Source organism: Corvus hawaiiensis, chromosome 15 (genome assembly GCF_020740725.1).
Source record: "Corvus hawaiiensis isolate bCorHaw1 chromosome 15, bCorHaw1.pri.cur, whole genome shotgun sequence".
In the NCBI taxonomy this organism is placed as follows: Eukaryota; Metazoa; Chordata; class Aves; order Passeriformes; family Corvidae; genus Corvus; species Corvus hawaiiensis.
This window is the reverse complement of record NC_063227.1, coordinates 1,480,721-1,503,701: the sequence shown is the minus strand read 5'-3', so window position 1 is coordinate 1,503,701 and position 22,981 is coordinate 1,480,721. Positions and strand designations below refer to the sequence as shown.

General features: G+C 48.1%; 1 protein-coding gene across 7 annotated transcripts in view; it reads right to left on the bottom strand.

Annotated features, from left to right (window-relative positions):
- The window catches only part of PWWP2A (PWWP domain containing 2A), a 33,152-nt gene extending 24,567 nt beyond the window's left edge, over positions 1–8,585 (bottom strand). For 4 of the 7 annotated variants that reach the window (XR_007206902.1, XR_007206901.1, XR_007206903.1 and 1 more), the window contains exon 1: positions 7,870–8,581. Coding sequence is in view for 4 of the 7 variants with exons in the window: in XM_048319486.1 (XP_048175443.1) it covers positions 7,870–8,528 (659 nt within the window). In the remaining 3 variants the exon portion in view is untranslated. Of the gene's footprint in view, positions 1–7,869 lie in introns of all 7 variants that reach the window. The other 3 variants (XM_048319483.1, XM_048319482.1, XM_048319484.1) reach the window with 2 other exon arrangements.
- Positions 8,586–22,981: the final 14,396 nt, after the last annotated feature.

Below are 22,981 nucleotides of genomic sequence, written 5' to 3'. Positions count from 1 at the left end.
GGACAAGGCATGACACAGCATGCAATTAGTTCTGCAGCAAGCACAAGTATTTATTGCATGTAGCAGAATTTCAAGCCCTGTTTTCACACACCTGGTTGGTGGACCTTGAAGATCAATACTTCTCATACAACCACAGTAATTTTTGTCACACCAGCTGCAAGGCTGAACTAGTTACTTGCGTTAGTAGTTAGACAGAAAAGCTGCAAAAGCATTTGGTTCACCTGCCACAGAGATGAAGGACTAAAAGGCATCTACATAAAACAAAATTTAAAAAATCCAAGGCACACAGCTCAGTTGTATCATGACATTTACTGATTCTCCCATCAGTCACTGGCTGGCACCAGATCAGCTCTGAAGAGAAACCATTTCAGTTACCCCACAGTGAGACTCCCAACACATTCCTTTTGTCACATGTTGCAGGTTTAAGTTCTACAAGGAATTGCCTTGTCTTTATTCCAACAATAAAATATTTTTTTAAATATCTTGGTCCCAAGTATCACCTGACCCCACAAGATTTCAAGAATAGGCTGTTCTGGATCAAACTAAAGATATACTGCAATTACTGTTTGCTTAAAATAAAAATTCCCTGGTGCCCAAGTTCCAGCTGCTGCCTGCCCAGCCCACTCCTGACTCGTGTAACGCTTCTGCCTCAGACCATCACACTCCAAGGAATGGGAGGATTCATTGACAGGGGATGGGGATCTAAAACTGAAGCGCTAGAAAACTCAGAAATAGGTACTTCACTGTCAATCCAAGCTCTGGGAAGCAGTGCACTGCTGCTTCCTACCTATGGAACCAGAGCCAGTTTTCCATGGTGCCAGTTCCTCTCCTGCAAAGGTGTCCCAGCTCTCACCTGCCTTGAAAATGCACCTCTGAGAGAGGATGGGTGACATCTGTTGTATCAAACTCATCTCTCAGAGGTTTTTCAAGTAACCAGGGCACTCAGCAGGATTGATCACACTTCTGCTGTAGATACCACTGCAATGCACATTTTCATTGGAGACATAAACAGCAACAGGGTATCAGGACCTAGACTGAACTAAGAGCCTGGTCAATTCTGGCAGTGCAACGATATTCACACTGAGAAGAGCTTTCAATTGACCAGGGTATGCAGAGACAGAAACAGGGTGAAAACAGGGAAGCTTCACTTCCAGTTTGCCAGCTGCAGGTTAATGAATAGGCAGCTGTGGCATCCAAAAACCAGTCTGGGTACCAAACCCAGAACTCGGGTCATTTTAAAGCCAGAGTTTTGTATTACAGACATAAAAACTTAAGTACTTTAAGGAAAGTAAAGCCCCTTTTTTCTCTAAATCCTGGAGCAGAATTACTCCAATGAACGCATATTACTGTTCCATTTGTATGCAAAACAGAACAGTCAAAGAGTATTTCTTAAGAAACAGCCATGAGAGATAAGGAACAAATCCCATTTTAACTCATGACTGTATGTATATAAACAAAGTACATAAACAACACACCCTGGGGCAAAGGGTTTTACATTAGCACCTAAACTTTTAAGTTCTCATCTTTAGCCTCCAATGTCTGACTTCTCTATTAAAAGGAAGAGAAATGAAAAGCCCCTTGTTCTGCCAAAGGAGAGAAGCCACTGAGAAGGTTCAGAACTGTTTCCCATTTGTCTGTGGACACACTGAACAAATGTCAGCAAATCACAGTGACTTCAAAGTGTTAAATCAAGTCTGTTGTAAATGACTGATCAAAACTCGTCTTCACCACCAAGGCAGTGCAGAAATCTCCTGTTGCCTTTTCTGCATCGCTCTTGTACCGAAGATCATCCTTGGGGCTCTGCAAAAGCCAGGACCAGCAACAACTGAAGCCGTTTTTACTGCATGGATGGAAGTTCCAGGAGTATAATAATACACTGAAAGAGCTATGGATATGTATCTCATGCGTCTAAACTGAGGGTTTAAATTATAACATTCCATGTAATACACACTTAGATCATAGCTATTTGAACACAAAGTTTTGCAGAACTCCTCAAAATAACCTGGATTGAAAACACACATTATGCAACAACCTATTTTTAATGAAGGATTTACTTGGTGTGATAAAATACAAGATGGAATATATTGCTTTAAATGCGGGCACCTTCCTGAAAAAAGCACTCCCAGAAGCCAGACAATCAACTCCAGGGTTTATTCACCTCCTGAGCAATGTAACACCAGGCTAAATAGACTAGAAAATGCACATTTCACTGAGAGCTCTGAACACATGGCAAAGGACTGCAGCAAGAGTGACTCTTTGGAACAGCACAACATAAAGAAAAGACAAGATGCTTTGAGTTGAGGCTTTCCATTAACTACCACAACTTTACTGGCATATCCATAAAGCTGAAGGTCTGTTTAAAATGAAATATCTCTTAATTTTTACATCTTTTGCCATTATTAGCTGTCAGTTGCATTCTGAAGTAGACACTTCACTGATACATTTGCTGTGATCTATTTTGAAGTTTTACACTTGCAAAACTTTATTATTAAGATAAAATACCTTAAATATACTCCTAAAGATCATCCATATGCCAGACCCAGGACACATGGAAGAGAATGATACCATTAAATAATGGATGAATTTAAGATGGCAAAGATTCATCAGTCCCATAACAGAAAATAAAATGAAAGCAGACTGAAAATTTCACCCCTGCCCTGCCTCAACACCTTGGACCAGGTCAAGCAGCCCTTAGAAAGCCAGGACAAGCCATGCTGCTGGAATACAGAGAATTCCACAAGGACAGACAGATCAACCATCATCTGCCACATCCCAGACCAACAAAGAACAGCTGAAGACCACAGATCTCTACAGGAAAGGAGAGTCTGAGGCCCAATCCAGACCCCAATTCTAACCTTACCCTCTAAGTGAGGCTACATTTGACACCTTCAATAAAACCTCTGTCAGTCACAAGCAAAAGACACCTGAATTACTCTCTTAACCACACTCCCATCACACCAGAGCTTCCCATGTTCTGGGGGTAATAAAACAAATGTCAAAGAAGTGTTGGGGCTGTTCCTCAAAGGCCAGAATTTCACCAAGCTCCTCTGGGCTCCTGAGAAACTCCCAAAGAGGGCAGGTGACGAGGTGTGGCACACCTTGGGAACTGAGAGTAAGTTATAAAATAAACCAAAACACAACCCTGAGTCACAGACACTTCTTTACTGCTGAGAATGTGCATCACAGAACATCAGGCCTCCTACAAAAAGCAGTCCCTCCCCAGACAAGGATGAGCACATGCTGTCCCTGGTTACTAAATGAAAGCAGGGAGAAATGTGCAATGTTTTATCAAGTGAGGCCTCTGCTGATTCCTTTCACATCATTCTTTTGCAGCAGAAGCTGAATTAACAAACTGGGGAAAGCACAGGATTCAAGAGTCAGTGCTGTACCTGAAAACTGCTTCTGGGATTGTAAGGATTGCAAACTGCCTATAAAAGTCTATTTTCATCATACAGCTCATGCACACCTTGGTGCAGGAAGTCCTTCCTTATCTTCCATAAACAAAGCCCAATAAAGACATAATTTCAAACATATGTCAACTAGGAACACACTGCATATCTTTTGGATATCTAACTAAGGCTTTTAGGTCACAAAACAACTTTTTGCTCTCTCTTGCTCCCTCAAGAACTATTATGAACACACATGAGTCAGAAGGGAACTAGTTTAGAGAAGAAGACAAGACACATGTCCTTCCCATCTGCAGGTTTAGAAGGAAAATTTTAGTTAAATGAAAAAGCAATAAAAAGGCCAAGTCCTGACTGTTGGCAAAACAACAGAACATAAATTTAATCCCCCTCCTTCCCTAAGCTTTGGGAAGGGGAAAAAAAAAAAAGAAATAATTATCCTTTCTCCAGAAGAACAAACTAAAACCATAACTTCTTAATCCTGTATTTTAAGATTTACAAATGCTATACTTCTCAGGCGTTTCCTTCCCACCTACTTCCTCCAGGTGCAGAGCAGGATTTACTCTGAGCCAGCAGGTGCAATGGACATCTCCTGCCCCTCAGCAAACAGGGAGTGAGCAATGCTGGGTACAGGAGCTCACAGGGATTTCAAACCCCACAGAACCAGGATGGGCTGGGCTGGAAGGGATCTTAAATCCCACCCAGTCCCACCTCTGCCACGGGCAGGGACACCTTCCACTGTCCCAGGCTGCTCCAAGCCCCAATATCCAACCTGGCCTTGGGCACTGCCAGGGATCCAGGGGCAGCCACAGCTGCTCTGGGCACCCTGTGCCAGGGCCTGCCCACCCTCCCAGGGAACAATTCCTTCCCAATATCCCATTTATCCCTGCCCTCTAACACTGGGAAACCATTCCCCTTGTCCTGGCACTCCAGGTCCTGACGAAGTTCCCTCTCCAGCCTCCCTGCACCTTCAGATCCTGGCAGGGGCTGTGAGGTCTCCACACAACCTTCTCCTCTCCAGGATGAACATTCCCAGCTCTCCCAGCCCATCTCCATAGGGAGGGTGCTCCAGTACCCTCAGCAACTTGGTGTCTCCTCTGACCCGGCTCCAGCAGCTCCAGCTCGTTCCTGTGCTGGGCCCCAGGACTGGAGCAGCTCTGCAGGTGGGCTCTCACCTGAGGGGCAGGATCCCCCCCTTTCCTGCTGCCCACACCGTGGGATCAGCCCTGGATATGCTGAGTTCTTGCCCAAGCATTTCTCCCTGCTGTGAGGGCTGCTGCATTCCCTGTCTCTCCCATCAGGACTCCATCAGGCACATCCACCCCAGGAGCCCCCAGCAGAATCTCACCCCTGCATCAGTAAAGCACTTAACAGGTACTGGCAGCAGCACTAACCAAGTTTAACAGTAGGAACACATTCTTAATGTGTGCACTGAGCCCTCAGACTAACCGAGGTGGGGACGTGCTCCTCTCCAAATGAGGATTTACTGCGTAACAAATGGATCTGGCACTCGGGACAGGTGGGCTCCTGTTTTCTGCTGATTTTCCAAACTTCCTGAGCAGCAGGTACAGGAGACTGCCATTGGTACAGGCAGGGAAATGCTTCCTTACCTCAAATAAATGTAGGAATAAAGTCCACTGAACACTCAGGAGCTTGTGGCATAAACTTCTAAATGGACATCCCGTTTACAGGCGTGGGAGAGGGAATCAGGCCCTTCATACAAATATCACTGACTTCATATCAAAGTCACCGAGAATAAAATGCAAAGCCAGGGCATCACCTCAACAATAGAAAAAGAGATTAAAAAATAGCCAAAAAACTCTTTAAAATCATAAATGTATGGGGATATTTTTGCTTTTCTTTCACTGTGAAGTTCAAGTAATTCAGAACATGACTTGAGAAGACTAAAAACAGTCCAGTGAACAGGTTTTTAAAACAGTCACTTGCTCTCGTTAGTGCTGTATGGAAGTAGCACCTCCAGTGCTCTGGAGGGTGCAGAGGAGAAAGAGAAAATAAGATCCAAAAAAGAATAGGAATTATTTCCTTCTGAGCGTACAGTGAACACAGCATTAGCATGTGCTGAACACAGCCACTTTTGGAAGCTACTCAATGAGTAAATTCTAACACAAATTGTCACTTTTACTTAGTAAGAACTGTCAGTCTTAAAATATTGATCCCTCTGGCATTAGGAAAGTTTGTGAGATTATTCCCATGCATTTGAATGAGACAGATTTCAGCAACCACTCATCTCCCATGCTGGAGATCCCAGTGTTGTCATGTAAATGCATGGAATTTAAGTGGTTTTCATTTAACCCTGCCCTTCTTTTTTCTTTTTGGTCCAGTGGAAAAACTTGTTACAAGAATTCCGGGGCCTGCCACAGATACAGAAGGAAGTTCATGAAAAATATTCATGTTCTGCAAGTCCAGGTGCTGCTACCACCAACAAAAATAAACAGATACAAGGAAAAGCTGACACCTAAACAATACCACCTGTCAGCCACCACAGAAGTGGCAAAATTGAATTGCTGGACATACAAGTAACACTTATTTTTGATAATGCTTCCATTTCTTAGAGTTAGGAGGTTCTTGGACTATTTCTAGAGCTTGTTTTCCACTGCATTTCCTGTCTGAGACATCTGGTAAGAGACTCTTGTTATCTACCAACATTTTGTTGTCACCAGCCAAATACTACAGACCTTATGTCTCAAAACATAAGGTTCTTGTCCAGGCCCCCTGTAGAGCTTGGTCTTGCAAATTTAAATTTCTCCTTCTTGATTCCCATGTAAAAGCACCTCTGAAGGAATAAATGGCTCCACTGCAAAGAGAACCTGGGAGGGACAGCCCCAGCCTTCCTGTACGGCTTTTCCACAGCTGCCACTGCAAAGGTTTGTCCCAGGAGCTGTGCCTGGACCCAGGGAGGCTGGGGATGCTTCCCCCAAGGCACAGGAGCAGCAGGCAGCCTGCAAACTGAATTTTGCTGCAAAGGGCTGCAGATCTGCTGCGTGCCAGAGGCTCCTCAGTGCACAAGAACCTGGGAAAACACGGGTGTGTTTAGGAGGACAGGATGCCTTTCCGGAGAAAGGAGAAGCTGGTATTTTCCTGCACTCCTGGAAGCTGAAACTTTGTTACCCTCCTGCGCAGGGCAACCATGGTATTCTGCTGACAACTACAAACCTACAAAAGAATTGGTGTTACCCAGGATTACACTTCATTTGTGTCACCTCCTGCCCTGCTCTGACACACTGTTTCACCCTCCAAGTGATGCAATTTTACTTAGTATTTCACACCTCGTCAACTGACAGACTGAAAACTTCATTCCATGACATTATCCAAAACCTGGGGTTCAGACAAGGCCTTTTGTGTCAAACCCCAACCACACGTGAGGCCCAAGCTAGAAGTGCTGGTCCCCACAATTCCCACAATTTTCCTTTTAGGAAGCACTGACAATATTAATATTCCAGGAAGTTGCTGAACAGCTACTAACAACATAAAAAGTGATAAAAGACTTATGTCCACACACAGCTTAAATTTGGGGGCGGGGGGGGGGGACAGGGAAAATGCTGCATACTTTGCATAATGATTATTTTAAATCATAACCTTGCTTAAATTTCACTTTCCTCTCATAAACTTGCAGTCCTTACATGTCTAGGAAATAACCACTAAGATGAAGAAGTATTTTCACCTGCTGATAGAACCTAGATTGTTTGTAAGATACCACGATTTCTGGTCTCCAAAGAGCTTCTCACTATTGAAAGGCAGTAAAAAAAGGCAAACCCCAAACCCTGCTGTCTGATAAGTTATTCAGTGATACATAAAAATCCCCCCATCCACAAGGATATTTAAGAACCATGGAACTTCACCCCGTTCATCGCATACAAGAAGCAATCAGTACTAATTAATAACTGCAACAGCCTAGCTGGAAAACCACTATTCTGGAAAATAGTACGTACTGAAAAAGAGGGTTACCTAGGCAATGTAAGCCCGAACGAACAGGGCAATCAGATCTCTGGGGCTGTTCTGTACAAAGACGGAATAAACGCCAAGCTCTGTGCTGGGGTGCTTCTCCCGGCACACAGGGATGCTGCTGCAGGCCCTGGGAATCCCGGCCAAGCCCAAAGGCTGTGCCCATGTGCTCGCCCCTCTCCCGGCTCTCCCGTTTTCCCATTCCCCGGGCTGGAGGGGGCCCCGCGCACCCCCGGCTGAAAGGGTCGAGAAGGAGGAAGAGGAGAAGGATGCCCGGGAGCTACTGCTCCGCTCCCCGGGGAGGACGCGGGTCCCCGGGGGGGACCGGGACCAAGGAGGGCTGGGATGGGTATGGGAACCGATAGGATGGGAGGGAAGGGAAGCTGTAGAGACCACGAGGGTCCCGGCGGGGCCGCCCTCATCCCGCCCCCGGCGGCTTCGGGAGCGCTCCCGGGCCCGGCGCTGGGTGGGGGCTCGGGCTCGGCTCCCCCCGAGCTCTCACCTTTTCGAGAGGTCCATGAGGACCCCGGAAAAAAGCTTCTCTCCCAGCCGGAACGAGACCACCAGGGCGTCCTCGATGATGTGGTCCAGGGTGACCCGCACCTCGGAGCCGGGCAGCAGCGCCGGCGCCTCCGCCTCCCCTCCGCCCGGGACCGCGGGCACCGCCGGCTCGGGCTCCACGGCGGCGGCGGCGGCAGCATCCGGCTCCTCCTCCTCCGGCCGGGGCGGCTCCTCCCCGGGCCCCGCGGAGCCCCCGGCAGCCGGCGGGCAGGGCTGCGGCGGCTCCCGGGCCGGCTCGGGCGGCGGGCAGGGCTGCGGCGGCTCCGAGCACCCCGGGCTGGGCGCTGCGCGGGGCTCGGCCCGCGGCGATTCCACCCCCGGGCTGCGCGGCGGCGGCGGCTCCTCCGTCCTTCCCGCGTCCGGCTCGCGAGTCCCGCCGGGGCTCCGGGCGCGCTGCACCGGTGGCGGCTCCTCGGCCTTGCCGCCGTCGGCCTCCTCGCCATCCGGCACCGCCGACTCCACGGCCTCGCTGACGGCGGGCAGAGGGTCCGCGCCGGCCTCGCTGCCCGGGATCGGCTCCATCTCGGGCTCGGCCTCACCGGCCCCGCCGTCCCCCGGCACCGCCGCAGTCGCCGCCGCCTCCGCAGCCATGGCCGCCATTTTCTCCGCCGCCTCCCTCCAGCAGCGGGAGCGACGGCCACGGCCCGCGGGGAGGGAGGGCCGCCCCCCGCGCCCGCAGATGGCTCCCTATTGGCGGGCGCGCCGCAATGCTGCACTCCTATTAGGCAGCGCACCTGTCCATCAAAGCTGCGGAAACTTCTCGTTGGCCAGCGGGGACTTCATTCAGTGCAGAGCCGGGAAAAGGAAGAGGGGGCGTGGCTTAGCGCTTTATAGGCCTCCGCTGAGGGGCGGGGCGGGGTCTGTGCGGCTGCTTCGCCATCTGATTGGTGAGGGGAGGCGTCGCTCCCGAGGGGGGGCCGGTGATTGGCGGTGCCAAGTGCCTGCTGCGGGGCGGGCAGCGCGCGGGGGAAGATGGCGAGGGCGCGAGGGCGGCCATGAGGGGCACGGGTCGCCTCTCAGAGGGATCGCGTCGCTCCTCAGCGTGGTCAGGTCGCCCCTCGTGGGGATGAAGTTGCCCCTCGTGGGATCGCCCTGGAGCGGCTCCCCCTGCGGGGCACAGCCCGGCGCTGCCTCCTGCGTTGTACAGTACGGGCAGGGGAGCTGCTGGTCCCCGTGCTGGGGGGGCACTGAGGGGGTGACACTGGGGAGAGGAAAGATTACAGAATATCCTGAGCTGGAAGGGACCCACAGGGATCATCCAGTCCAACCTCTGTCCCTGCACAGACACCCCAACAACCCCACCCTGGGCATCCCTGGCAGCGCTGTCCAAACGCTCCTGGAGCTCTGGCAGCCTCGGGGCCGTGCCCATTCCCTGGGGAGCCTGGGCAGTGCCCAGCACCCTCTGGGGGAAGAGCCTTTCCTGATCTCCAGCCTAACCCACCCCTGGCCCAGCTCCAGCCATTCCCTGGGTCCTGTCCCTGGTCACCACAGATCGCTGTCTGACCCTCCTGTTGCCCTCACCATATGTGGGGAAGGCAGAGGGACTGATGCCTTTTGTGAGGTAAAACGGCACTTGAAAGTGTTAAACAACGTGAATTAGGCACATCAAGTAAAGGTGGAAAACGCAGCGTCGAAAGGGGAAAAAAGGAGTTACTATTTTCCTTCTACTACACCGGGTTGCTCCAAGCCCCATCCAGGCGGGCCTTGGACACTCTCAGGGATGGAGCAGCCGCTCTGCGATTCTGCACCTCAAAAGCTTCACAGACACTTGCACCCAGAAGTTTGCAAAAGCCAAGTCCCAGCCACCTTTGAGGCAGGGAGGCCAGAAGGGTCGTGGCCCTTGCTACAAAGCAGAGAGGTTTTATCTTGTGAGGGTATTTCCATAGTGCTCTGTTTGTGCTCAGGACACTCAGCCCTGGTTCCCTTCCCTGTGATTGCTGAGTAGAAGAACTAGGCTGTAAACCCTGAGCCTGCAAGAAATTCCCGGCTAACACAGAAAGAAACTAAAACTACTCAGCCCTGGAGCTCATAGGACGCTCAGATCCAACAGCTCAGCCCAGCAGGTTCTTCGTTATGTTAAGCTCGGTCTTATGTGAAGGATGGGCATAAAATGGAAGATTTCCTCTTGCAAGTCTTCTGCTGGAACGCACCTTTTCAGCAGGTGTTGCTTGTGGAAGACAGTGGCCATTTAAATGCCAACTGTTGAGTTTTACATCCCCTGCAGTTGCCAGCAGTTCCTGTGCTCCATAGGGAGCCGAGTGGGTGTATGGCTTGCTCTCTGCTTCACTGCAGCAACAGCAGATTATGTGCTTGACCCTACTGAGGGATCAAAATAAAACATACACGGCTCCTTTGACTGTTGAAAGGTGCTGTGTGTGCTTTTAAAAAGAGGTAAATAAGGACATTTGTATCCCAGAATAATGCCCCACAGAAATATCATACCATTGGTAACCCTTACATTCAGCCACACTGACACAGGCGTATGGATGCAGGATGGAACTTGTAAATTTAACAAAATGCCCTCCCTATATAATTTTTTTCCATCCCAAATACCTTTGATCACCATTTAATTTCTATTTATTTCAAATCTAACCTGTAATCTCCTTAAGACAGGATTTGCCTTACAGTGGCTGGTCTGCATAGTGATCGGCATAGTTGGAATCTTTTTTCTATCCTGGAACCTTTAGAAACTGCCAAAATAAAACGAATTAAGTTTATGAAATAGATTGCACTAGCACACTCTCTGTAAATTAAAAGAAGTCTCTCTGTGTTCAGCAAGTGGCAGGAAGAACAGAAGTGGGGAGAAGAAACTATAAATTACAGAGAGGAACAGAGACAATCAGAGGGAATAGAACAATTAAAATGAAGGCAGGAAAAATGTCGAGCTCCATAAAGATGTGTTGCAGTAAATTGTGGGGATGGGCAGCTGAGGAAGCTTTGAGTTTGGGTGGAGAGAGTGAGGGAATGTGGGGAAGCAGCAGATCTGACTGGAGCTGTGTGCACGGCACCCACGGGGAAGGAATTGTTTGCGTGGGCAAGCTGGGACGTGAGAGGGATCTGGGACACAGGAACCTTTAAACTCAGCATTAGTGGTGTTGATTTGTTCTGTCATGAAACTCCACTCTGGAAGTGTGAACAGTCCCAGCACATCGGAGTGCTTCAAGTAGTAACTGCTGGGGTAGGGGGTGTGGAGTTTTTAGGTGCTGGATGGTGGGAACATCACTCTCCGGGCATCAAGTTCACTGGAACTGCACTGCCATGAAAGAACCACCACCAGTGCAAAGCTTTAAGGAGCAACATTCATAAATGGAGACTAATCAGGGTTCCAGTGAAGCCAAATGCGTGATTGCAGCTTCCCTCAGCTTCCTCGGAGTGAGGCTGTGTTAGCAGGCTCCACAAGGAGCTGCCCTGGGAATTGCCCAGTGGCTGCACTTTGTGGTGCTGCTGGTGTCCAAGGGAGCTGGAGATGTCCAAGTTCCCTGTGCTGTCCCTGCTGCAGCTGATCTGTCTCAGTGTGGGCACACAGGGCTCTGAAGGGGTGTGTGAGTTTATAGGGACACTTTGTAGTGTCTTGGTGGGACAGCAGATCCCTCTGCTAATACCTGCACTGGGGTGGAGGAACTTTGGAGAGGAGGTTCCAACAGCCCCTCTGAGGCTTTGGGACTCCCCACATTCCAAGATGTGGTTTATATCCTCACTGCAGCCTTTGCAGGCTCTGTGCTGCACGAACACAGAGCTCTGCTGCCCTGCTCCATCCGAGCTGCAGCGACAGCAGCTTCCTGAGGCTGCCACAGTGACAGCGGCTTCCTGTGACCCCGGGCAAGGCCACCAAACCCTCTCCGAGGCAGGTTTAGTGTTCACAGCTTTACACAATGCTGATAAATCCACCAGTCAGCGTTTTCAAGCCATGGTCTGCCGGTGGGGAATGTTCAAGGCTTTCCAAGTTAAAAAGAAAAAGTGTAACTGGTGAAAACCACTGTATGTGAGCAATGCAGAGGGATACAGGCAAATGAACTGAAAGTAAAGCTGGGTCTTGGTTGTGTGCTGCAAACTCACAGCTCCTCTAACAGGTTAGGAAAGTAATGCTCTTACAACAATTGTTAATTATATTTAAGCTGGATTGAAATTTGTTAGTGAATTACTACAGAAAATTGGTTTGGGGTGAGAACATCATCAGTCCTTCCTGTAATGTTGGTAACTGATTTCTGTGGCCATACGAACACGGAGCTCATTTTGTTGGGATTAGGAATGAGCATTAAAGGATTTGGGAAACCTCACTGCAGGCACACGTGCCCCAGAATTCTGCCCTGCAATCTGAAAAGTCAATTATCTGCTACATTTCTTGTGAACAAGAGATGAAGTCAATGAGTGGGGCTTTACCTAATGTCCATATGGAGAATTGATTGAAATGGATTTCCATAGTTGGGGTTGCTTTAAAAAATGGTAATTGTGAGCCCTTGGGGTGAAGGACTGGCACTGTCTCACTGCTGGCATCTCACACTTCGTAATTGTAAGGAAATGGAGTCTGAAGGTACTTCCTGTCTTGTGATCTGACTGGTTTGTGCCTTCTGCAGCCCGTGCAGCTGCAGGTGCTGTGGCATCCACACTGTGTCTCCGTGGGCTTCTCCATTCAGATAAAATGGGCATCGCCACTGGAGCCAGGACAGGCTGGGAGGCCAAACTCAGCTGTAGGTAAGGCAGCTTGGTAATTAATAGAGAATTTCTCACAGAAGTCTTCTGAGAAATTACAGAAGTCTCTTTAGCCATAAATATTAGAGCAACTTTTTTGTTCCTTGTGGTGTTTTTGAGGTTATTCTACATCTGCAGCCAAGCTCTGTTCACATAAAGAGTGTCCAGCTGGTGAGGTGTGGCTTTTCCTCACCCGTGGTCCCTGGAGATGAATCCTATTTCAAATAGGAATAACAGGAAGGGTAAAACACCCTAGTTAGAGAAGTGGGAATCCCACACAGTCTGTTCTCATCGGGGTTTGGTGCTGACAGAGCTCAAGGAGACAGGACAATAAAGGAAATGGAATTGACTGGTAATCATTTGGATCCTTTGTGCTTCCCGAGCTGAAGGAGCAGCTGCCAACTGCCTGTGACACTGTGTCCTTCTCCTTGGCACTTATGTGGAGCCTCAGCTCTGCTGGCTGTGAAAAATGGACAATAACATTTCATTCACATGAGAGTGATGTGGTTTAATTATAGTGAAGGTTTAAAAACAACTTGAGGATGAAGTGTTGTGTAAGTGCTAAATGTTATCCTTGACAATGACACAAGGACAAGAAAACTGGGCTTTCAGAGGCATCTGGTTATTCCATAAATTAAAAATTAGTTTCTCTCCTTAAATGAAGAGTTACTGAGTCATTCAGCTTTCTTGCTAATTGTTTGACTTAACCAATTGGATGGATTTCAGTAAATTGACTGGTGGAGACAAATGTGTTTCCAGCTCAACACTGTCTGACATGCAACAGTTAGGTATGGACTGGCTGCAGAGCAGAGCCCAGCACTGCAGGTGGTCACCAAAAGAGCACAAATTTATGGTGGGATTTTCCAGGGAGACTTCAAAAGGGCCTCCAACAGGCTGTCCCTCCTGAAGCCAGCTTGCCTTCATGGTTTACCTGAGTAAAACCAAGTAACTCTTGTCTCACGTCCTTGTCTGCTCTTCCGTGTCACTCACAACTTGTAGGTTTTGTACCTGGATCTTCCTGGGAGCTCACAGCCTGTGGTGGAGACACTGCAGAGCCTGGGACTCCACACTCCCGTGGGTCCCTCTGCTCTCTTGTGATACTTTTGAAGCTGTTCCAAAGGCAGGTGACAATGCCATCAACTTTTAAGTCGTGCTTAAAAAGCAAAAGTACTGAAAGCTCAGCCTTGCCATGCAGTTTGGCTTTCAGTCAAACCCAACTGACCCAACCCAAAAAATAAGTCCCAGGCCTTCCTGAGGTCTGCAGCTCTCCTGGGAGGGGTGGAAGCAAAGCCACTTTGAGCTGGGAGCTTTCCATGCCATGTGATCACATCACTGTAAGGATATTCAGGGTAATGTTCATTTCTGGTGTAATCCCACTGATGTTTTAATCCAGTCCCACCGAGGATGAGTCTGTCCCTCGTGCTGGCTGCAAACACTCACACACAAAAGCACCAAAAGCAGTTGCAGAGGTCATGGCCCATTTGTGTATGCAAATGTCCCCGAGCCTGACCTGTACATTGTACCTCTTTATCAGATACTCTATTCTCTGCCTAAAATTAGAATAAAAACTTGCAGTTGGCAATTTTCAATGCCAGACTTTCTTTTTCCTTGACTTTTTGGGGGTAACCTTTTGCTGGATGATTGGTTCTCATCCCTTCTTTGTCTCTCTATTTCATTTTTCTCTCTGTCTTTCCACAGAGTTCCCTTTTATCCACCCTGTTACTTCCTCAGGCCTCATCTGACGTGCTCAGTTTACCAAGTCAAGAAGTGCTGTCATCACAGGCAAGTATTTTCAGCTCTTCTGATTTTGAAAGTAGACCTTGGACTGTGTGTGTCCCTGTCTGCTTTCTGTATCTTTGCATTCTGGATAAAAATATTGAAGGGACCCTAGTGATGAATAAAAAGGACAAGTTTGTTATTACTGTAAAATATCACAGGGATTGAGGAGGAATATATAAGGAAATAAACTCCCAGATTGCTCTCAGTCAATATTTTGCCTTGTATTCTCTCACAGACCTTTGTTCATTTCATTGTCTCATGTTCTGGTTTCTTGTAGAGTTTCAGTTGTGGAACCTCTTATGCCAAGTGTATTGCAAACAAGAAGTGTATCCCTGTATTTTATGGATATCTGGTAGGCATCTTCTCTTACCCTTTCCTAATCTAATTCCAAGTAGGATCAATTTATGGAGTCAGCAAGCTCAGTCTGAATTCCTGTCAGAGCTCAGCAGCAAATCCCAGCATGGTCCTTTGCAAATCACTTCCTTTGGTAAAGTCAGGTCAGTTTTTAGTTTGTCTTCTGAAGTAATCTTGTAGCTTCTGGCTCTGATAAACAGCATTTGCAAGGGGCTTGCACATCAAGAGAACAAATCCTTCACACCAAGAGCTTGCTCTGTTACATTTCCAGGGTTGTCAACGGTTGGGAAATAGTGTTGCCCTCATTCAGAGACTCTCTTTAACTCAGGCCATGGAGAAAACATCCCATCATCTCCAGAACAAAACAGGCTGTGGCTCTGATACTGGAATCAATAAACCACTGGGATTTGTGATGGCAGGGTCAGTGATTGGCAGCTGCTCCACAAACCCACGGCAGAGATGATTGACAGGAGAGATTTGATAAGGAGAGGTGGTGATCTGTGCAAAAAGACAGTAAGTGTTGCTTGTCCAAGAGTTTTGGGGAATGTAGAGTTGGGGTGATGCAGTCAGAATGGGAACTCCAAAAAATCCTTTTCTTTGGTCCTGTCACAGACAGGTCCACAAAGTGACAAAAGCCAGGAATGAGAACGTCTCTGTCAGGGGTCATTCAGCTGTGACTCCTGCACATCTGTCTGTTAGCAGCTCCAAAGGCAGAGGATTAATGTAATTAGAACCAATCTTGATGAGAAGCATTGTTTGTGCTTCTAACTGCATTCCCTGGGATCAGGGGCTGGATCTTGCCTTTGACCTTCTTTCTAGAGCTGACCCAGTGAAACTCTCCCCACTCACCCCTCAGCAAATAATAAAAAGAAAAATGCAAGCCTTTAATGATTGTGTCACCACCCTTGTGAGGAAATGTGTTGGTGTAGCTGCGCTGCATTTCTCTGTATTGCCCTAATCTAATCCCCCATGTGGGGCTTATCACAGAGCAGGGCCCAAGCTGCAGTGCCAGGATGTGCTGCTGGGGCTGGATAATACTGTATTTTTAACAGTTCTTTCCCCACTGCTGCTGAACCACTGTGCTGAGCAGCACAAACTCTGCTGGGAAAAGAGACCTCTGCCAGCCTAAATTTATATCTGTTCGCTGGAACAATTGGTTGGAAGTGAGTGGTTGTTTCTCTTGGTAATAGGCAAGGTTAGACTTCCAAAACATTGAGAAATGCTCTTTAAAAATGCATTTTCCAGGCACACTTCATACCAGTTTAGAAAATACAGAAGTGAAACCACAACAGAGGTACTTGATGCTGAAAAGGAAGCACCCAGTAATGACTGCTCTGCTGCAAGATTGTAGGGTTGCTCTGTTTAGGCTCAGCCTAACTTTTGGAATAAAAATGGATGGAAAACTGTAAGGGAAACAAATGAACGGTACCATGTAATTGTAGTTGTTCTGAGGAAAAGGTTGAGAATTACAACTGTTTGCAAGCAATCTGCCCCTCACACAGGGCTCACCCCCTGTGTTTTGGAGGTTTGCACTCTGGATAATTCATATCAAAGCCCCTCTGGCACATGGGATTGCTTTGATGGCAGTGGCAGTTGGGTGTTTACTGAGTGTTCCTTCTCCACCTCTTGTACCTCAGTCTAGCACATATCTGGGGTACTCTGTTTGTTCTGCTGTAGCATCCACTGGAATGACAAAAATGTTCTGAAATCTGGAATTTCATGCTGCACCTGTCAAGGGACACATTTCTGTAGGAAATTCCCTTGGTGAATCACACAATGCAAGGTGAGGGACTGGATCCCAAAAGAATGACCAGGAATGAATCAAGTTATCCCTTAATGAGAATGGAGAAGTCTCTGTCAGGATTCTGCATAGAAGCGGCCAAACACCTCCTCTGTGTAGGAAGGAACAGAGGAGGAAGGAACAGAGGAGGAAGGAGAAAATCTCCTGTCCTCTCTGAGATGAAGAATGAAAGATGTAAAAATCAGTGCTGTTTAAAATTTGGTAAATGGAATATAATCAGTGCTCACAAAGCATCCTCTGAACTCCTCTGTGCTTGCAGGCACAGAACAGACCTGGCAACTGTCTCCTGCATGAAATAGGAAAGGTTTAAATGCTTGTGTAAGCTTTTCAAACAAAATAGCACTTTGCAGTTCAAGACACTGTTCTCTGGGACATTGTATCTGGGAAATGTGAAACTGTTTCTCTGGGTTTTCACCGTGGGTTCATATCCACGTGTGAGCGGCGTTTGGAAATCTTTATCTCTGTGGTAGAGGGAATTTTTTGTCATTGCAAAGGGTTTTGCTCTAGGGGATAAATTTAATATAAAAGGGATTCATGCTACTCATTATATTTTTCCCTCAGAATCAAATCAAATTGGCTGGTGGATGCAGCTTGGACCAGTGACAGACCAGATAAATCCTCCTCTGCCTGCAGACTGAAGGCAGGAATACTTTGTCACATCAGTAGTTACAATTTGACTTTAGTTTTGCTTTTTCCCCAGCAATCTCAATTTGATTCGAATTTCTGAAGTCACCCAGGGTGAGTCAGATGTGGTCAGGCCAAAGGAAGTTCTTGAATCATTACCAAATGAGGGAAAACATGAGTCAGTTCCGAGGGTTAAGCACACGGAGACACAAAGCACCACAGATCTCTCCATGGTTCAGTGGGAGAGAAGGTGCCCCAGTGGGCCCAGGCTGGAGAGATTGGATTGCAGGGCTCTGCTGTCAGCAGGAGAGAGCTGTGGAGGTGCTGAGGCTGGGGCATGTTTTCCACAGGGAGGACACAATTCCTGGCATTCATTAGCATTCCTGCTGCAGCTGGATCAGCCTGGGTGCACAGATTGCAATTACTGCCAGTGCTTCCCCCAGAGTCCTGGGCAAATCTGTGCTCCTGGCAGGGCCCACAAGGAGCAGACACTGCTCAGCACCGAGGGAAAACCTCTCCTGCAGAGAGCCAGGAAACAGCAGAACTTCATCCACCACAGTGACACAGCAAAAGCCCTGTTTAAATGTGGTTTTGGATGGTGATGCTTCCTTTCATCAGCATAGGCAAAACAGGGCATTGCTGAGTCAAGAGGAGCTGCTACAGTTCCGAGCAGGCTCTGGGAGTGGGGCTACAAAATCAGGTGAAAATTCCTCATATAAAGGCAGGACCTCAGTGATAATTTTAATTTACAGTCAGGAATGTACCAAGGCAAATCCCTTTCTTTGAGCTCCTTTCTCCTGATTCGTAGCCCATTGCTGCTGCCTCATTACCCCCCTGGCCTTTGGTGGGGCAGTAAATCTGGAGGCCTAATGGTGCACAGGGTCCTTGGAGGACAGCCCTGGCTTTTCAAATATTCATTTCTATGCGGATCAGGGATGTCCCAGTCTGGCTGTAATCAGGGGAAGAGGGGAGGAGACAAATAATCACTGAACATGACTGTTTGGGGAGCAATTCCTGTCAGAAAAACAATCAGCAGCCGAGGTGGCTGCGAGCTGGCCTTGCAGCCCCAAGCACAAGGAGTGATGAGGGCTTGTTTGATCCCCTTAAACTCTAATTGCTTCTGCCTTCACCCCCAGCCAGCTGCTTCCCCTGGCTGGGCTGAAATGCCTGTTGTTCTCTGGGGGCAGGGAAAGGTGCCAGGCTGGAGGAGCTGCCCTGCTTTGTGCAGTCCCTGCTGCAGGAGCATCAGCCTGACACAGCCCTGCCCTGCAGGACAGGGCACCGAGCACAGAATCCTGCAGGGCACCTCAGTCCCTGGGTATTTTCTTGTTTCTCAACTGGTGCCAGCTGTGGCAGGGATTGCATGGGCTGGAGCAGCAGCACAGCTCTGCTTCAGCCCAGAGCCTGGCTTATTCCAGGTGGAACAGACCTTTGGGCTATGAAATCAGTTTGCAGCTCCTGGGAGTTGAGCTGATCCCAAACTGATCTCACCCAGCTTAATGAGCAGTCAGCAGGAGCCATGGTCCCACTAATCCTGATTTAAATGTGAGTTAGAGCAGGGCTTGGATTCCACACCTCCAGAGTAATTTCTTGTGCCATCCAAACCTCATCAGTGTCCTGGGGAAAATTATTTTAACCAAGCTGTTGTGCTGTGTGTTGGCACAGGAACCTGGGCCTCAGGGTAACCGAGGTGTCAGCTCCCAGAACGTCACCCTGTGCTCAGTCCTGGGTTCGATTCAGAGGCACAGCTCCAGGCTCGGTTTTTTTATATTATCAGGATAACAGCACTAGTGGGGGTGTGTCCATCCCTCCACTCAGTGGGTAAACTCTTCCTTGAAGAGGGACATTTAAACATTCATATGATAATGAAGAAAAAACTCCAACCATACAAAATTTATATCAACTCATATCTGAGTTATCATATTATCATATCTGAGTTATATCCAGAGGCCATGGAACTGCAGGGCTGCCTCAGCCAGGCAGTGTCACAGAGAGCTCTTTCTCTTTAATTTTTTATTTGGATCCTCTCTGTATGTAGGTCACAATGACTTAAAAGAGCAGGCACTGACCAGACAAAACCAAACCTCTCAGAACAAAGCCATTGTTGCAGGAGGAGGATTTTTTCTCAAACAAGACCCCAAATTAGTGCTGAAGGATTGCAGCATTCCCTGTGTCTCGCTCTGTTGGCGTTCCTGTTCCCAGAGTGGGCGGAGCTGCAGCCTCTGGGCTCTGCTGGGCTGGCTCCTGCTAGAAGGGCAGGAGGGACACGGAGCTGCTTCCTGCCCCCGTGTGCTGTGCTGACTCCTTGGAGTCAATCCTGGCGGGGTCCCCCTTCCTCAGGAGCAGAGGAGGGATGGGAAGCCTCTCCCTGCAGCTCCCATCCATGTGTCTTCCTGCTTTTCCCAGTCCTTAACCACAGGGGCTGGACAAACCTCTCCTGCTGCTCCCACCCCTGTGAGCATCACTCCATGGCCAACAGCCACTGCAGGGATTCATTCCCTGCTTCCCTGTGGGAATTCCTCCTTCATGCAGGGGCACGCAGCCCAAACATCCCTGAGCTGCTTCCCAGCTTTGGGAGGGGAGGGAAAAGAGATCCTGGGTTTGGCCCTGGCTCAGCCCTGTGCCAGCAGAGAACAGCAGGGAGTACCAACAACCTGCAAGGTTTTATTTGGGAGAGGAGGGGGAGGCAGCCAAAGGTTGGGGCTCAGGAGATCCCAATGCCCTGGCCAAAGAGTCTTAGTGAGGGCTGGCTTGCAAACAGTGCTGGGTGGCAACACGGCAGATAAGAATCCCCCCAAAACAGGATATAAACAGACCCCGAGTACAGATCACTGGTAGAAGAGCTCTGTAGAAATGCAGATTGATGGGTTTGAGATCAACAAAAAACCAACAGCTTCCCCTTTGGCTTCAAAATCCACATTGTGCAACCAGACCTGTGCATCAGGGGGTTGGAAATGGAGCATCTTCAGGGTCCTTCCAACCCAAATCAGTCTGTGATCCTGTGATCCTGAATTTTGTGAATGGGACACAAACCCCAGTTCTGATGCAGGGACAGCTGAGGTATTTTGGTTCCTTTACCTCTCCTGCCTTTTAGGACACGAGCTGCAGCTTTGCCCCTGGAATTGCCTGGGGAGGGTTCAGCAGCACGGAGCTGGCACTGGATGGTGCTGTGGGCCAGCATAGGTGAGCTCACCTGGGTGTCAAATGCAGCTGCTATGACAAATCCTGCTGCTATGGAACCACCAGGGAGCCACAGGGACAGCCAGGATCCTGCATTACTCCTGGATGCAAATTCTTTTCAAAAGCAGATTTTGCAAGAGCATTTTGTGCCCAAGAAAGCAGAATTTTGTGAAGTTGGCTCCTGTCCAGTCACTGAGCTGAGCATCCAGACTTTTAAACACCCTGTGAATGATCTGTGTGTTACCAGTCTGAGCCATTGAAAAAGGCAAGTTCAGATTAAAAATCAAGTTTTAAAAAATACACAAATTTCTAGATCACAGAGTATTCCAATTTGGAAGGGACCCACAAGGATCATCGAGTCCAGCTCTTAAGTGAATGGCCCATACAGGCATTGAACCCACAAACTTGGTGCTCTCAGCAGCCTGCTCTGACCAACTGAGCCAATCTGGCACTTCTTAGGGGTTTAGGAGGGAAACAGCTGTTCTTTGGTACTCTGGAGTAAAGAAACTCTTAAGTAGAAGTTCAGATTTTGAAGTGTTTTCCAGATTTTTCTTCTGATTCTGGAAGGAATCTTTAAGAGAAATGTGGGTTATTCCAGGGTTTGAGAAAATGACAGCTGTTACCAACCCAGTCCATTTTCCCACTTTTCCATCAATGTTGTTTGATTAATAAGAGCCAACTCAGTGCTGAGCGACTCAGGAATAAATCAAACTGTAGAAGAGGGACACCAGATGTAACAAAAGCAGTTCCTGGAACAAGGAGATGCAAAGATCTGCTTGGTGTGGAGGTGGGGAAGGAATGGCACGTGCAATGTGTGTATTTTCTCTGCCACAGAAGTGTATTTTCTTCTCCTGATAGATGTATCTAAGGCAATATAAACAATTCCAAAGAGCTGAAAGTATGCAGTGAGATGTTGCTGTGAACCACACACATCAAAGCAGAGCTGAGGCCCAGAAGAGGCTTTCTGTGCAAAGAAAACTGGCTTTTCTTGTATTTCAGGGAAAGGAATCCTCTGCTGCTCAAACTCTGTCTGTCCCTGCACACTTGACTTGGATCAGTATTTTCAGTGGGGCGCTTGCTAAACGCTGCACTGGCATAAGAAAAATTCACTCAAATATTGGTTTCTCCTGTCTGCCTTTGAGATTCTTTCAGATCAAATCCTTCTTCAAATGGTTTCTCCCCAGCTCCAGGCAGGTGCTGCCCCGCCTGAGCCTTCTCCCAGGTGAGCTGCAGGGGAAGGGGAGCAGGAAAGGCTTCAGAGGGTGACACGGAGAGGAGGGGACTTGGAAATGCCAGAAGGTCAACTGCAAACCAGAGGTGCCTTCAGAGAAAGAAAAGAGCAGTGTTTAAATGGAATGTTCCCTTTGCCAGAGCTCCAGGAAGCACAGCTGAGGGAATGCTCTGGAACAGCAGGATTCCTCTGGAAGGGGGTTTGGAAGCCACAGGCACGTGAGGAAATCCCAGTTAGATTCCCTGGAGGATAAGCTCCCTTTGGAGCTGTGTTATCTGATGTGTCAGCAAGGACAGATATTATCAAGTAATAAAATCTTTACAGCATAGCCCATGAACTGCATAGATAAAGGGGGTGGCTTTGGGGTTTGCTCATAAAAGTCCAGAAGAGTTGCAATGATTCCTGTCTTTAGGGCTGTCAGTTATTAACTTTATTAGAATTTTATGTATTTCTAGATAAGAAATCCAGAGAGGAAGGATTTTAACTCAGTTTTTTGACCAGAAGACTCTGCAGATAAAGTTGAATTATATCTTCCTTTTTAGCAACCTTTGAAATACTGTCTATATTACACTAAAACCATTGGAGTTCAAACTATTCCACAGTGGCTCTTAATCCAATGATACTTCAGAGGAATCTGAGCAGTTTTGTGGGACCCAAATTGAGAGCAGCCAAAATTAGTCCTCCTGTGCCTTTTCAGGATGCACAAATCCAAACTGGCTTAACAAAATTCAAGTCTTCTGTTGTAGTTGTTAAAAATCAAGATAATTCCCATTTCTGCTGTCCACCCCCATCCCATTTAACTGGATACCACTGACAACACTTATTACAGGATAACTTACTAAAGGGAAGAATCCTGGAGAAAGGAGGGAGTTGAATTCCCAAGAAGTTGTGGTATCAGGTACATTTCCCCCAGGTTTAGTTTTCTGTTTCTGTCATTCCCAGCCCAGACCTCAGCAGTCTCCCTGAGGTTCCACTTGGAGATCAGGAACACCAGGGGGATCCAAGCCCTTCCTACAGACACTCTGCCAGCTTGTGCAGCCTGAATGAATCCTTTGTCTTGTTTTCTGGAAATTTCCTTTCTGGAGATCCAGACAGACTGAAGGGTCTCCTGATAGAGTATTGTCACATGAAATAATTGAATTTTCTTTTAGGGAGTCTCCAAAAATAGGGGGGTTTTGGAAGTCCTGTGCCTTCCTCCCCTGCAGGTGTCTCTGAATGTTTGGTGAGCTCCTGTTTTTCCTGGTTTTGTTAGGCAGATCCGTGTCCCGCCTGGGGCAGGGACAGGCTCTGTGCTGTGTCACCTGTGGAGTCTGGCAGGGCGTTTCTGAGCAGTATTTGAGCTCTGTCCAAGCTGTTCAATAATTCAGCCCCATCCCGGTGATGAATTCTCTGCTG